General features: G+C 42.0%; 1 protein-coding gene across 3 annotated transcripts; it reads right to left on the reverse strand.

Moving 5' to 3' along the window:
- Positions 1–261: 261 nt before the first annotated feature.
- Positions 262–7,661, reverse strand: LOC307078850 (myosin light polypeptide 6; the record flags this gene model as incomplete). Of its 3 annotated transcripts, none has more annotated exons than XM_079740855.1 (6): positions 262–834; positions 1,359–1,436; positions 2,722–2,895; positions 3,324–3,467; positions 4,974–5,001; positions 7,485–7,661. In XM_079740855.1, the coding sequence occupies 6 exons, from the start codon at positions 7,659–7,661 to the stop codon at positions 806–808; spliced, it is 630 nt and encodes a 209-aa protein (XP_079596981.1). In that variant the 3' UTR covers positions 262–805. The 3 variants fall into 3 exon arrangements, with proteins under 3 accessions (XP_079596981.1, XP_079596980.1, XP_079596982.1); XM_079740854.1 differs by lacking the exon at positions 4,974–5,001 and adding an exon at positions 5,185–5,212; XM_079740856.1 differs by lacking the exons at positions 4,974–5,001; positions 7,485–7,661 and adding exons at positions 5,185–5,212; positions 5,594–5,683.
- Between the last annotated feature and the right edge of the window lie 8,958 nt (positions 7,662–16,619).

Consider the following 16,619-nt stretch of genomic DNA (forward strand, 5'->3'; position numbering starts at 1 on the left):
AGCACTTTAAAAATAGTAAAGTTATTGATTGACAAATTATATTTAAAACTAGAAAAAAAATTGTTTTCAAGATTCCTGGATAAATCAACGCGCGCTAAAATAAGTATATTTGGTTACCTGCATGCAGCATGCAGTTCTACTAAGTTGTGTTTGTGTAGAAGCCATACTATTAGATATAATTAACGATCAAAAGCTCTAAAGTCAATTCCTTTTCCTCATGTGATATAAAAGATGAGAAAAAAAGTAGAAAATAAGCAAATGTTTGAGATTTGTTTTTTTTAATTCAATGCAGCAATGGAATAAAGGGAACTAGGACATGTACAACTTTGGAGTTGTCATATTTCCCCAAGTGATTGTATGGCTTTTCAACTTTAACCTACTGCATAGCTCTGACATGAAAATGGATGAAATACCTTTCACCACAGTAAGTCTAGTCCAATAATAGGAGTAATTGCTAACAAGCGTTATCCTTATGTAAAATCTGAACCAACACATACACACCATCGATAATGAAAATCAAATGTTTGTCCAAAGACAGGTAGTCTGCGCGCTGCCTTTAGGAATGTCAATATATATATATTATCTTCTAAGTACATGCATGTTGGTCACATATAGGAATGGGCGAGGCAGCAATAGGAAAAAGGGTAATCTGGGGTCTTAACAAGGGGAATGTAAGGCACTTCTTAAAAAAGAATAGTGAGCATTAAATGGAAGGCAACTGCAACAAAATATATATATGATGGTAGAAAACGTGAGGGTGACAAACAGGAATTCTCTTCAGCCGTTCATGACCGTGTTGACCAGTTCACCCGTTCATCACCATCCTGACCAGTTCTGCAGAGAGTGGGAGAGAGAGAGGGAGAGAGAGGGGTTAAAATCACATCTCCTCACACACAGATGACGTCAAATAAAATAACTTGAGGGAGCTCGGTCCAACCCCCCCCCCCACACACACATACTTCTGGTTATCAGGGAGGAGGTGCTGCACAGAGAGAGTGAGAGATGCAGAGGAGAGAGACAGAAACAGAAGGTGTGTTTCCATTCACATTTTCAAATTGAACTTTAAAAAAACATTCAGTGACTAAAAAAGCAGGAAAGCCTGGAGGGTGCCCTTAGGGAAAACAGACGATGTAGCGTGCCTCAGGTGAGGCCCCTCTGTAGGAAAAACTATTAGACAGTATGGTCAGCGTCACTTGTTTACGAACATTAAGGTCAGTCACTCATTGAAGGAGTCATAGAAGTGGCAGGATGGAGCACCTCTTAATGTGGTCGGACAAAGAGCAGAGGCTTACAGGTGTAGAATGACAACACTCTGTCAGCGTAACGACATCATCATGTCAGGTTGTTTTGCTCCTCACCTTCATAATTGATGCAGCCGTTTGCGTCCTCGTGGCCGGCAAGCAGTGTCTCCACCTCGTCCTCCGTCATCTTCTCTCCTGAAAAGAGGAGACCGACTCATGTCAGAGTTAGTGGACACGGTCTCTGCCTTGATCCCTCTCAACGGCACCACGTGGAAACCTGATCAGTATTTTTTTCCCCCGCAATCAGGGTCTAAATTAACTTTCTTTAAACCATGCCCAGAGTGGAATAGTCTTGCGGCCAAGCTAATGTTTTGATATGTCACCCTGGTAACTGTGGACCACCCCGACTACATCAAATACACCAGGAGCACAACACAATGCTTAGGGAATACAGATGTTCGGTACCTGTTTTGGAGGTTAAATATAATAAGAATTGATAAGCATTTATTTATGAAATGCCATTGGAGTCAATAAAATAGTCAATAAATATGGCTGAACATAAAGTGGGACAAGCAACATGATCAACATACATCAACAGCCGATACTATTATGCCGCTAATCCTTTTAAGTGATACTCGGGTGGACTTTGTGCTCTTCAAGATATTGACATGGATGAAGAGGTCCTTGTGTGGAAGAGGACCTAGAAGTTAACGTTACTTCAGGCAAAGGTGCGGGACGCCCGACTCTGGACTTTCCAGGCGATGTACCTTTAGTCGATCAACCGGAGAAATCGCAACTGCTTTGGTCCGGAAATGTGTCATTATTAAATAAATGTGGCAATATGAAATAAATGTAGCATAATATCAGCAAAAACGTTGCAGTACGAAAGGGGGCTCTAAAGGGCTCTAGAGTGAAAACAAAAGGTGAACAGCAGTGGCCTCTGCTGGTCTGCCGCGTCCTAGTAGGTTGCCAGGTTTGGAAGCATTGCACTACAAATTGAGCCTGGGAACCGGACAACCTGAAAGCTCACGTTTTATTTCCGCACACAGAACCTGTCTGAACGTAGCTCACCGCCTCCAGCCTATAATTTCAGCGTTCACTGAACAATGAGTGGAAGATATGTCCAAAAAGTTCCCCATTCACCGATTTAACTGGGTTTGTTGCTTGTTATAAACAAATAGCCGAGGAGTGTAAAGTTAAACAGATTTTTGCGAAGTTATTCAATATTACAATTCAGATGAAAAAATAAAATAAAAGTACATACATACATATACATATACATATATATATATATATATATATATATATATATATATACACACACACATACATATATATAAATTCTCTTCTTTTTTGGTGTAATCACAGATTTAGGGGTTAGTTGAAAGGAATAGACACCATCTTATCAAGAGTTTGAGTTAATTGAAAGTACTGGAAAACTCTCTTAACAAGAGTATGATGAATGAAATTTAGAGCGTACCTAGCGTTGTGAGGACGTGACGGAGCTCAGCTCCCATTACGGTGCCGTTGCCCTCCTTATCGAACACACGCAGGCCTTCCACAAAGTCCTCGAAGGAGCCCTGGTCCTTATTCTTAGCTATGGCCTGGAGCATGGGGAGGAACTGCTCAAAGTCCAGCATCTTGAGGCTCATCTCTGTAGGGTGAAGATGGGAGTCAGCCAGGAATTCCTTAATCATACATCATTGCTTGAACAACAATATAAGACATAATAACAATATATATAATACAAGGCAACTAAGTAAAATGAGTTGAATACTGTCCAGAATAAAAATGAATACGACTTGAAAGTAATTTGAGTAATTCCATATATATATATATATATATATATATATATATATATATATATATATATATATATATATATATATATATATATATATATATATATATATATATATATAAATATACATACATACACATACATACATACATACATACATACATATTTACATAAAAAACTAGCTAATAACTTGTAAGCTTTTAACACAGAACCCATTTAAGGTCCCAAAGGAGATTTAATCCAAGATAAGATGGTAGTCTATTAATGTGGGTCCAACTCACCGTCTGACTTGGGGTTCCCCAGGACCTTGAGGACCTCTGCGTTGACGGGGTTCTGCCCCAGCGCCCGCATGACATCCCCACACTGGCAGTAGCTGATCTTCCCATCGCCCGTCCGGTCAAACAGCAGGAAGGCCTCCTTGAACTCTGCACATGGACCATACACAGACGACGCAAAAGTAAAGCATAGACGCTTCTCAATAGGAAATGAGAGACATCTGTGCATATGTTTATTTTTTAAGGAGTTAAAGGCTAAGACACGGGATTGGTTGAAAAGCACAACAAACAATTATCCACAAAAAGTTTGTTAATCAATTGACTAATTTGGAAGGGCTTAATATTGAGGATGACTCCGGAGTTGCCGATATCAGTTGACGCCAATTATGGTAGCCTGCATTGTGCCTGCACTAGAGCTCCCATAGGAAAGTTAACTTGATCTCTCGTTGTAGCCTGCACTAGAGCTCCAATAGGCAAGTTAACATGACCTCTCGTTGTAGCCTGCACTACAGCTCCAATAGGAAAGTTAACTTGATCTCTTATTGCATCCTACGCTAATGCTCCCATAGGTCAGGCAAACATGATCTCCCAGGTTCCATGGTCTATTATATTCTAGGTTAAACGACCTGTCAAGGAGAAAGAACACCCAGACAGAATACATTATACACCTGATCCACTCTGTGTACAAGAAGCATTCATGACCATAGATGGCCTTTTAGTTATTCAGATTAAAACACTTTCTAACTAACTATGATAGTAGTTTAAGTACAACTTATATTACAGCCATCCTTGCTTTGGTGCTTGCTTACAAACAAATAATTGTGTTACTCTTTATTTTGGGCTAAAAAGGGTATGTCAAACTAATTATTCAATCGATAATCCATTCAGGTGTTTAGGTCAACAGACGGCATTAAAATAGAAACTCAACATAAGTCACTAGGATATATCAGCTGCAGAAACATTTTAAATAATAAAAAATGAATGCAAACAAAATGTGCAACTTATAGTCTAGAACTAAAGCATAACTTTTTTAAATAACTTGCCGGGCAAGGATGCCCATTTAAGTTAAAGCACTATGTTGAAGAGTCAAGGGCTATCCCTAGCCCTGTTTGTGGAATTGTTCCGATTCTCAGGAATGTGCCTCTTCCCCTCTAGCCAGCTACTACCTTATTTGGTATTGTAGGAGTGGAGGAAAGTAGGAGGAGAGTGGCTGGATGCAGCCTAGTATGTCAATAGTGATTAAACAAACCAGAGAAGGAATATCATTCCACTACTGTACTCAACACCAAAAAAGGAAAAGCCCAGGGATGGTCATCTAGGCAGATAACAAGCAAACTTTATGTTAAACTTCAGTACACTTAATTAAGAATACATGCATTATAATATTAGAAAAGGTTAGGTTTACACTAGAGCTGGTTATATCTAAGCCTTAGAACTCTACTCTTTTTTTCTCACGAAGGATTGTACATATAAGTGAACACAATTTAATGCAATTCATATTACAACATGAGCTACACACACACACACACGCACAATGCCAACTATACGTGAACCTAAACAAGACGGACAAAATGCCTATAGTCGCGTTTAAGCAGATGCAAACATGCAGACACACCCCTGATAAGGAAAACCATTATGCCCGTACCACGAACTTACCGTGGATCTGATCCAGGTTAAACTCAATCTGAAAAGAAGAAGTAATGTGAAGTGGAAAGGGTTGAGCAGCAGGAAAAGAAAAGAACAGAACCTCAGCTGTTCCTACAGGAGCGGAGAACAGACCAGGACCAGGGGACGGAGATGAAGGGTGGGACATGCAAGGAAAGCTTAGAGACAGGGTTAGGGTTACAGCACCGCAACTTAGACTCACCGATGATTTGATCTTCCGAGAAGTCCGACTGTTCAAAAAGAAATGAAGCTCAGTGAAAATGAGCCTTTTGCCACACAACTCAAAGTAATCCCAGTGATGGAAACAATCATTACTTACTACATTACCTGTTTGGTTTAGGCTATGTGTATTTGGCCTGATCACTACTTTAGCCACGTTGACGAAAGTAAACACAACTTGATAGTTTTCTTTAAAGAAGTACTCGCTAACACAGCTAACCAGGCTAACTTCATTATACTTCCGCTAGCAATCAGCCTGCAACGCCAACAAACCACATCCTAACATTCATCATCTCAGATGTTGCAAAGATTATCAGTTGCTTTGAGGTCGGATCTTTAGTAGCATTATCAGGTGACGCATCTGCAAATAGTAGAGCACAAGAGAAACCCACCATGGCTGTGTCTGAGCTGTGTCCTGGATGTCGGCAAAGCGATGAATGTGTGACAGCAGGAAAACATGCAGCGTAGTTCAGCCTGGTGACGCGTCATACTCTCGTCACTACGCAGCACGCAGCGTGTGCACCCCCCGCACACATGAACACGCCTAGCTCGTCTCAGAGTAGTCCAGCCCCAGAAGCAGTATAGCTGGCACGCTAATATGTGTGTGAACCGTATGTTAGGCTAGTTCAGGGCTCAGCAACCTTTTCAACTTGCAGTGCCAGTTTTACATTTTCTCGTTAATAAGTGTGCCTTAAGCAACAATATATTAAAAATTAAGCTGAATTATGACACAACGACCAAAAACATTTCCAGAAGACATGGAATTTTACTATTTCCATATAGTCCACAATCATGCATCAGCATTTTAAATGTTTTTTTGGTTGTTATATTTGCAACATGGGCTTACAAATTATAATTACATATGTCCCATCTTAAAACCCCATTTTCAGAAACTCATTCAAAAACATATTTGCACTGTGAGAAATCTAAAAAACGTGAATATATGAGAATGTTGGAACCATCCACATCAATATCTTTAATACATGTACAGCTTTGCAAAACCATGTGAAGGCGATGCATAAAGGCCACTTGCAACAATATTTTCTCCTCTAATACTCACAACATAGGTTTAAAAACTATTAATTGATCCCATTTCAGAACACTGGTTTCTGTAACTAATTTAATATTTGCACTGGGAGGAAATGCCCAAAACAGAATAAAGTGCAAAAAAATAGGTAGTAATGATTGCTTATGATTATTATTTTTTTTAAGTGTGCCAATGATTATGCTGCCCCTTGCCAGTGGTGGCACACGTGCCTAGGGTTGCCGACCCCTGGACTAGTTGTTCTCAACTACTCTAGCCTCAGCACCCACATGTGCCATAAGTTTTTAAGTCACGACCCAAAAATAAAAGCAATATTCATTTACCAATATTGAGGATTTAAGAATAAGGTTTGGCAAATGCTATGCGACCCACTTAAAATGACCTCGCAATCCACTTATGGGTAAGTCGCGACGAACCAGTTGGGAATCGCTGTTATAGATCGGTCTTGCTATACATTCATTACGGAGAGTTTTAGTTAAATCATAGTTTTTATTGCCAACCTTGTTGTAATTGGCGGTACTTCACCAATAGTTTGAACATGTACTTATATGATCATTAGACCAAACAATTTGTATTTATATATTTACTTTTAGTCTCAGAAGTGGTCAATTGTGTCATATAGCTCAACACAATTCTAAATTATTTAGGTAAGCAATTTTACGCGACCCTTTTGCCGGAAAAACCTGCACTGGGTCAGACCATGCACCTTCATTGTGTTTGCAGCAGCATCGGCCTACATGAACAAAGTAATGATTACAAAAAAGCTAAAGCAAGTGTGCCGAGCCTAATGTGGGTCAAGAATACAGGCAGTTATGCTGCAATTTAAAACACGTTGATGATAAGACAGAGAACCAAAGCAGAGAAGCATCTCCCTAAGGAGGCCACCTAATAATGAAGACACTTTCTATCATTGCTGCCCCACATTGGGATCTCTAGCTTTAGGGGCTAAACAATAATAGCTTATTTGAGTTCACCAGCAGAAATAAATTAACGGTCAAACTGCATGAGCTTGCTCCCACATAAAGTTCAATCAAAACCCTTCTCTCTTTATGTGGTCGGAACCAATCTCTATTTTTGTTGATACAAATGTATTCTTAGCAGCAGCATAACTGAGGTACTGACTACCGATTGCAATGAGCATTTACAGTGGAGAAATACAGCGTCACAAATAGTTTCCTGTTGGCCTGATTAAAGAGAATTGACCCACATCAACTTGGTCACAGCCGGGGCCCACCCACCTCCAAGGTGCTGGGGTCGAACGGGGAGTCGGACGGGCGCAGCATCCTGGGCCTCTGCTCCGGAGCGGCTCTCGGATGCTCGGGACTCACGGGGAGGCAGGGGAACGGGGGGCCGAGCCGCGGCTGGGTCCCTGGTGAAGAACTCTTCTTTAGGGAGGGTTCTCTCTTCGGGGCCATGCTCTCTTCCGTCCGGGAACCCGGCGTCTGATGAGGATACCGTCTGCTGTGGCGGGTGTCCCTGCTTGGACCAGGTGCTGGCTGACTGGCTGGCTGCCTGGTGGTCGGGCTGGAGGGCCGACGGTGGTGGTGGGGGGCTGGATGGCTGGTGGTAGCAGTGTGCTGGCTGGCTGGTGGTGGTAGTTTGCTGGTTGAGGAGGGAGAGCAGCAGATCTGCCGAGGTTGTGAGGAAAAGTGTGTCAGATGTTCATATCATGTGGTGGGGAGGGAGGGGTGGGCCCAGAGAGAGTATGAGAAGGGTGGGAGGTAGGGGAGGGAGAGAGAGAAAAAGAGAGCAAGAGAGACAGAGACAAAGAGAGAGAGAGAGAGAGAGAGAGAGAGAGAGAGCAAAAAAGCGAGGTGTGCATGGATTTGTGTCTTTTGATTGTGTGTGTGTGTGTGTGTGTGTGTGTGTGTGTGTGTGTGTGTGTGTGTGTGTGTGTGTGTGTGTGTGTGTGTGTGTGTGTGTGTGTGTGTGCGTGTGCATGTGTATTTTTGCGTGTGATGCCCTAGGGTGGTCACAAATGCTTTGAGGCCAAATGCATATCTAGAAAATACAGAAGAGCATCGACTTGAAATAATGAGTGGGCAGAGAGTGCATGTAAGCAGCGTTATATATAGGCTCCAGTGAGAATCATGAATTATTTTATTTTAGGTCATGGAGGCGTATGTGGGCGAGTAAGAGACGTGTGTGTGAATGTGTATGTGCTACTCAGCTCCTTGAACCAGCACCCAGCTGACATGACTCTCTTACATGTTACCCTCCTGGCCATTACATTACCAACACATACAGCCTGTCTCATCCCCTGCTGGCCATTGATCTAATAATGGACGGTTCTGTTTTGGTGAGTCTCTGTGTTTTCCTGCCCTGTGGGCTTATTTATACTCTCCACGTAGAGCCAGTAGAAAGACAATGGTACCATGGTTCAGTTGGGTTACAGCTTGTTGTTTTCCTTTTGAATTATTCCTGAAATAATAAGCCTTCTAAACCAATTTCACAAAATAAAAGGATACTCTGCTACTTTGGTGGGGATGCATCCTCTCAATGTCTAGCGGGGGAGGAAACAAGCTGTATGTGTTGTTAGTGTAATGGCTAGGGTAACTTTTGAGACCGTATTGTCAGCTAGGGCTGGTACACGGATAGACAACCCAAAGCTGGCGAGATTCAGGCCAAAAATGATTTGCATATCAATTCTGTTCTAAGAGGAAGTGTGCATTATGATTTCACTTTAAATCAAAGAATCCACAAGCAATAATAAACAGAGATAAATGCAATTTCAATATAAATTTACCAGACATACATTATAAGTATCAAAGTAAACCCTTTAATTTATTTTTTACAAATTAATAAATAAATAAGTAATTAAAAAATAATTAATTGATAGTTAAATGAATGAAGAATATAAGAGTTTTAAAGTCCCTGAATTATTTACATTTAATAATGTATGATGTTTAACAGTGAGTTGGGACGTTCTAGGTGAGGAGAATAATTCTAACAATCACCACAAGAGGGCAATGTTATACAATCTGAAAAAACACAATTTATGGGCAGCGACCACGTATAGACTATTGGCCAACTTGTGGTTGATTGTTTCTATTTGAGTGTTTTTTTCTTCGTCTGATGATCTATTTAAATAGTCGCTAACCGTTTAAACAATATATAGGCCTAACCCAGGAAATCCTAAAAATATATGAATACACCATAAAATATGGATAGCTGTTACAAATTAGTCAGCTAAACTGCAGCTACAGGTCTAAAGCTATTCGGAAATCGATAATACGTATGCATATTAATTATAACCTATTCCAACTTTTACATTTTAAGTGAGAGCTTTGGCAGCTTTGACAAAGTCCTACACGTGATTTGGCATTCAAACGTTAGACATCATTAAAATATAAAAACTTAAAGTAGGCCTAATGCATTTGGAAGACCAAAATGCCCATATTTGGTTCATGTTAGGAGGATTTATCCATCTAGCCTATTAAGCTCAGTTTATTCACGATTTTTATAGGCTATAGATTTACTGGTTACTTTGACTACTAATCGATGCTCTATCTTCCCCTCAATGGATTTCAGGCACAATCCATCGCGCGCTCAATGGGCCTTGAAATCACCGTTTATGTGTCGCGAGCGTAAGAACAATAGCAGCACGAGACCCTCGCTGCGAGACCAACGGCACTTCTGGCGCTTTGACAGCAGATCGGAGATATCGAACAGAAGACAGAGATTTCTGTCTCTCAAATGTGTTAGGAGATTTATCAATCGTTTTGTTTTTTTTGGAATGTCTTCATGGTCCATGTTCTGATTAATTGTGCCCCCCAACCCTCCTCCCTACCTCCAGCGAGGTCAGCGGATCAGCTGCACTGACGGCATAACTTAATTAATAACTTAAGAACTGAATAGGCCAACCTTAAAGGGTTCCAGACATGTTAAGATGATTCGGAGCCGTTTCCTGCGCTTCTCCAATGATCATCATTGGCTTATCTTTCGCAAAAAACTACATTTTGTGAGAATTCCTAATTAATTTTTGTATGTATTATTTCCATTGGCCGCTGTTGATTCTTGATCTTTCTAAAATCAAATTAAAAAAATGGTCTCTTAATTTGACAATTTATTATCATAATTTCTTACATTTTAAATTTCGCAGGGACTGTTGTGAGAACAAATTCAATTACTACACGTTAAAGGAAACGTTTCAACAGATCCTGTACGGGGCCCCAACTCCCTAATGAAATTATGGCACTTCTCCCAACTAATACCATTGAAAACCCCCCGCCACGGCAAATCTCCAAACCACCTGATTTATTTTTAATGATATTACACCCCTCGGTTGGCTGTGTCATGGTAATAATCGAGACCGCTCCAGCTGCCTCCAGATCACATTAGCTGGGCTTAATACTGACAGTGCTGGGTTCACCAAACAATAAGACAGGGATAGAGAGCTTAGGGGGCTGCCTGGCCAATAGGCATTCTGCAGGAGGCAGAGCATGCAGGCCAGGATGCTCCAGTTCTCTCTGGCACCATCACCTGGTGACTTCTTCTTCTTCTTCTTCTTCTTCTTCTTCTTCTTCTTCTTCTTCTTCTTCTTCTTCTTCTTCTTCTCCTCCTCCTCCTCCTCCTCCTCCTCCTCCTTCTTCTCCTCCTCCTCCTCCTCCTCCTTCTTCTTCTTCTTCTTCTTCTTCTTCTTCTTCTTCTTCTTCTTCTTCTTCTTCTTCTTCTTCTTCTTCTTCTTCTTCTTCTTCTTCTTCTTCTTCTTCTTCTTCTTCATCTGTCCTGCGGTGGAAGTCTACACACTAGCTAACCCTGACCCAAGATCCCAACGAGGGCTCAGACAAGAAACTAAACTGTACAAGTCTAGACCAAAATTAAAGTGACCTGGTTCATTCCGTATCAGTGCATTGAAAACCAGCACTATTTCAGCATGGGATAAAAAATAAATAACAATCAGACCTTGGAGCATATCCATAAAGCCTTTCATCTCTTTTAAAGAACACATTTTGTCAAATAAACTCATAATTGGTATAACATTGTTGCAAATCACATAGGCCTACAAACGTAAACAGTTAAATAAATAAAATTTACAGCAGTTGAATCCGATCTAAAAAAAATATGTGTTTTTGTCGGTTGGAGTAATTTGGGCTGTGGGCTTGTTTAGTTGCTGTATTTGCATAATGGTCACAGTGGGAATCAGACAAGGCCACTTGTGGGACACTGCACCTGATCACATAGGCACCATGGCTCTCTGCCAGTCACACCTACTGCCTTTATTCTCCCAATTAAAACGCAGAAACATAACACCTGGATTGATCCTTGTGTTTGTCAGGTTTCAAGGCAACAACAACAGCTTTTGATATCTGCAGTATACTGAAGATTGAAGCATATATACACAAATGTAGAAAGAAAATGGGAGCTGAGAGAGGGATTTTGTACAGGGGGCCCTTACAGATTACCGCTAGTGATTAGTGCTTGGGTGTAATCCCTTCAGCCTGTCTGTCTCTCCCGCTCTCTCCAGAACACCCCTGGGATACGCCCGTCTCCCAGAGGACTGCCAGCGTGGCAGATGGATCCACCTCCCCCTCTCCTGCCCCCTTCTAACTGCAGCCCCCCCCCCCCCCTGCCCCCCACACCCATCTACCCCAAAAAATAGAACATTGTAGATGCCCTGGGATGGAGCTCGTAAAGTATCCTGAATACGAAACCGCAGGCCCCATTGTTGGATGGCTCAAACCCCACTTAGAGAGTAACACCCGAGGCACGAGACAGTATGAGCCCGACAGAAAGGGTTAGGGTTAGGATTAGGGTTAGGGTAAGGGTAAGGGTAAGGATTTACACTGTATATCGCTGGGTGTTGATTAGACGTAATGGGAAGCCAAGCTGCAAGATGTGATCAAAACTTTGTTTGTGGAAAAGTTGTAAACAGGATTCATTGTAAACTCCTGATAGATTATGATGTTTGGCAACCAAGCATTTGCCAGACCCATTATTTAAGTGATGTACACTAAGCTAAACCCTTAACCTTTACATTAAAATGCTCTGCATTAGTGATACCCACAAATCAGTATTTAGTAAAGCTGTTATGTTTATAGGGAACATTGCATTTAAAACATGCACGTATCTTCGAATGTACAGCCGTCTTGTCATGCTTGTTAAGGTAATTGTTGAGTATGTGCTGCAGGCAGCCGGGTGTTGAATCCTTATAATTATGCACTTGGCTCCATGTATAATATGGCTTTGATTTACACATCTAGACAGACTCTCAATTTCTAAATCCTCAGCTTTAAACTCTTAACTCTTAAATGTATCTAATATTATCAGTAGTCTATTATTATTACTACACAATACACAATTACCAAATTTAGTTTATTCAGGAGGAAAGTGATTTAACCTAAATTGATTGATTTAAGGTTCAAGTTGACGTAAAGGTGTGCCTTGTTAATTTGTGAGTGTTTGTTTTGGTTAATGGTATATCTCTGAGTACATCTGGCTGTGGCAGTTGTGTGTGTGTGTGTGTGTGTGTGTGTGTGTGTGTGTGTGTGTGCGTGTGCGTGTGTGTGTGTGTGTGTGTGTGTGTGTGCGTGCATGCGTGAGAGAGACAGCATGTGTGCTTGTGTAGCTTTGTATATGTGCTAATCTATGTATTTGGCTGTGAATATGTACGTGTGTGTGTGTGTGTATATGGTTGTGTATGTGTGAGTTAGTGAGTGAGGGAAAGTCAGACCACTAATGTTCCCATGTGAGCTGCAGAATCAGAGGGGCCATTGGTCCCTCAGGAAGGACTGTTAAGTTACCATATTCAGCCTCATAGTCAGCCTCATAGTCAGCCTCATAGTCAGCCTCATAGTCAGCCTCATATTCAGCCTCATATTCAGCCTCATTGACAGCCTCATATTCAGTCTCATATTCAGCCTCATAGACACGTCACATAGACACGTCACATACACATACACACACACACACAAACACACACACAAACGCACACACACGTTCCCAAAGTGTATGAATACAGAAGGCCACAGATCTTCTGTCGCACACAGCTCCATCTTCGCTGCGATCCGCTCAGCTTTCAGAAGCGGTCCAGGGGAGCATGTGTGTGGAGCTTTAATGCCCATTGTGTTTGTGAGTCTCGGTGCGTGAGTGTGTCTGCTGCGTCTGTGTTTTAGCGGGTGAGGGAAAATCTGCAGAAAGAGACAGAAACAAGGACCCATCTGTCAGCACTGCTCACCATCTCCCCCAAGTCTTTTCTCCCTCCCGTCCCCAGGGACCTGCAACCAAAGACAACTCACTTGTGGCAGTGTGATTCCTTTTTTTGAGGGGGTAAAAAAGACATTTGGAGGGACGGGGGCTGTGGGGGAAAGGGGAGAGTTTGGGGAGAGGGAGGGGCTGTGGGGGGAGAGGGAAAAGGTTGGGGTGGGGGATGGGGGGGATTTGGGTGGCGATAACAACAGCTCTTAAAAAGATAACAAGAGAGGTACGACTGATTCTCATTGTACTGGTACTCATTGTACTGGTACTTATTGTACTGGTAGACATTGCACTGGTACTCATTGTACTGATACTCATTGTACTGGGAGTCATTGAACTGGTTCTCGTTGTAGAGTTCTTATTGTAGCAGAACTCAATGTATTGATTCTCATTGTACTGGTACTCATTGTACTGGTACTTATTGTACTGGTAGACATTGAACTGGTTCTCGTTGTACTGTTACTAACTTTGGAGAACATTTTGTGTCATGCATTTATCATGACAGTGTTGTAGAGAACTGGCGTATAGTTTAAAATATCATACAAAAAAACCTTTCTAACTATAAGAAATATACATAAAACCCATTGTCTCTAACGCTATGAAATGGAATCAAGTTTATTTTGTGTTTATAACTACAGATAAAACGCGTAACGGTACACAACCTAGAGCAAACCATGGCCAGGTCTTCACTCTGTCCTCAGGTGGAGCTTCAGGTTATTGTTCACAACATGAATTCTCGATTACTGGAGTATTGGGTTACTGGGTGACCGGGATACTGAGTTACTGAGTTCATAGTAACATACAGGGTTACTGAGATACTGAGTTCATAGTAACATACAGGGTTACTCAGTTACTGTGTTACATAGTAACATAGAGGGTTACTGAGTTACTGAGTTCATAGTAACATACAGGGTTACTCAGTTACTGAGTTACATAGTAACATACAGGGTTACTTAGTTACTGAGTTACATAAGAACATACAGGGTTACTGAGTCACATAGTAACATACAGGGTTACTTAGTTGCTGAGTTACGTAAGAACATACAGGGTTACTGAGTTACTGAGTTACATAGTAACATAGAGGATTACTGAGTTACATAGTAACATACAGGGTTACTTAGTTACTGAGTTACATAGTAACATACAGGGTTACTGAGTTACATAGCAACATAGAGGATTACTGAGTTACATAGTAACACACAGGGTTACTGAGTTACTGGGTTACATAGTAACATACAGGGTTACTGGGTTACATAGTAACATACAGGGTTACTGAGTTACTGAGTTACATAGTAACATACAGGGTTACTGGGTTACATAGTAACATACAGGGTTACTGAGTTACTGAGTTACATAGTAACATACAGGGTTACTGAGTTACTGAGTTACAGAGTTTATGGGTTACATATAGGTTATTTAGTTGCTGAGTTACAGAGTTAATAAGTTCCAGGGTTACTGAGTTGGGGCAGTACGGAATTAATGGGTTATTGAGTTACAGAGGTACAGAGTTATTGAATTATTGAGTTCCTCTTTTGGTGTGTGTGCATGAAGCTTTAGGGACACACATGGACGCGCACAAACACACACACATGCACACACAGACATACAAACACACACACACAAACACACACACACAGTCACACACACACACACACACACACACACACACACACACACACACACACACACACACACACACACACACACACACACACATACGCACTTATAGACATGAGACTCCACTGTGTTGATGGTAAGCAGCGATAGTAGCAAACGGGCCGTTAGTAATCCGGATAATGCGCTGTTTCAGCACGAGACATGATCTTGTTCAGGCTATTGACGAGCGTGAGCATCGAAGCAACAGATGCCCCCCCCCCCCCCCCCCCCACACACACACACACGCACACATACACGCACACACCGCCACCCCCAGTTTTTTCTGCTTCCTATACGAAGCCATCTGTTTAGGATCGTTAAATAATTCGTTGACGCAATGCCGCTGATTGGAGATGTGAGCATTTCCTAAATCCAAGACATGGTAATTCAGAGAGAGAGAGAGAGAGAGAGAGAGAGAGAGAGAGAGAGAGAGAAGAGGAGCGTTGCGCGCACAATGGGATCATTGCGAGGACACGTGCGACTCGCAAGACCCGCCTTACGATGAGGAATCATTACAATAGACCCCCACTGTGAGGCGGCTCGCCTCGCATGAGGGTCTTGCGCGGGGACCGTGGAATTTGTAGTTTTTCTTTGTTTTCACTTGGCTCAGACAGAAAACAGAGATGGTTAATGGCCCCGACAGATAAGCCTACACTCTAGTTTATATTTGTTATTTCATCCGTTCATTCATCCATCTGTCCGTCTTTATGTCTGTATGTCTATCTGTTTATTAAGTTAGAAACACTATGGTTTCGCGTTTTGGGCCCTTTCTCGATGAGTAAAGCGGTTAAGAATATGACGCATAGACCGAGGATACCCTAAATGGCCGGTAGAACAATACACCCAGCAAGCTGTCATCATCACTTACAGATAGGCCTACACGACGCGTCCCTTCACCAGGCAAGGTTCTACTGCCTAATTAAGCAGAATTCATCAATTCCAACTGACTGAACACATTAGGGACAATCAATTGCCACAATAACAACGCCAATAAAGTGCATTCCGGGATGTATTTTTTGTTGCATAATTTTTTTTCATAGTCATTATACTTGGAAAACCAAAGTTTGTATGGCCAATCCGCTGAGGAGCGCATCAGGTCAGGTCTCTGTCGGTCACATTAGCGCACGCTCGTAAGAACACGCGCGCAATCACACTTGGAAGGTAGCTTGGAAGGTGTGTGTGTGTGTGTGTGTGTGTGTGTGTGTGTGCGTGTGTGTGTGTGTGTGTGTGTGTGTGTGTGTGTGTGTGTGTGTGTGTGTGTGTGTGTGTGTGTGTGTGTGTGTGTGTGTGCCCGAGCGCGCAAACAGAGTTGCGAATCAGAACATGTTTTGTTTTGTTTGGTCCAACTTTTAGCCACGAGCCATCCACGCGTTCTGGGCCTATGGGCGGGGCGCCAGCAGGAGGAGCCTGTCCACGCGCCCTAAAGCCAACAAACATACGCAGTCCTGACAGTGTGACATGACAAGCCCACGCGATCTGATTAAAGAGCGCAGGACAGACAGGTGTTGTGAGGATTGACC

Source organism: Pollachius pollachius, assembly GCF_949987615.1.
Source record: "Pollachius pollachius genome assembly, chromosome: 8".
NCBI lineage: Eukaryota > Metazoa > Chordata > Actinopteri > Gadiformes > Gadidae > Pollachius > Pollachius pollachius.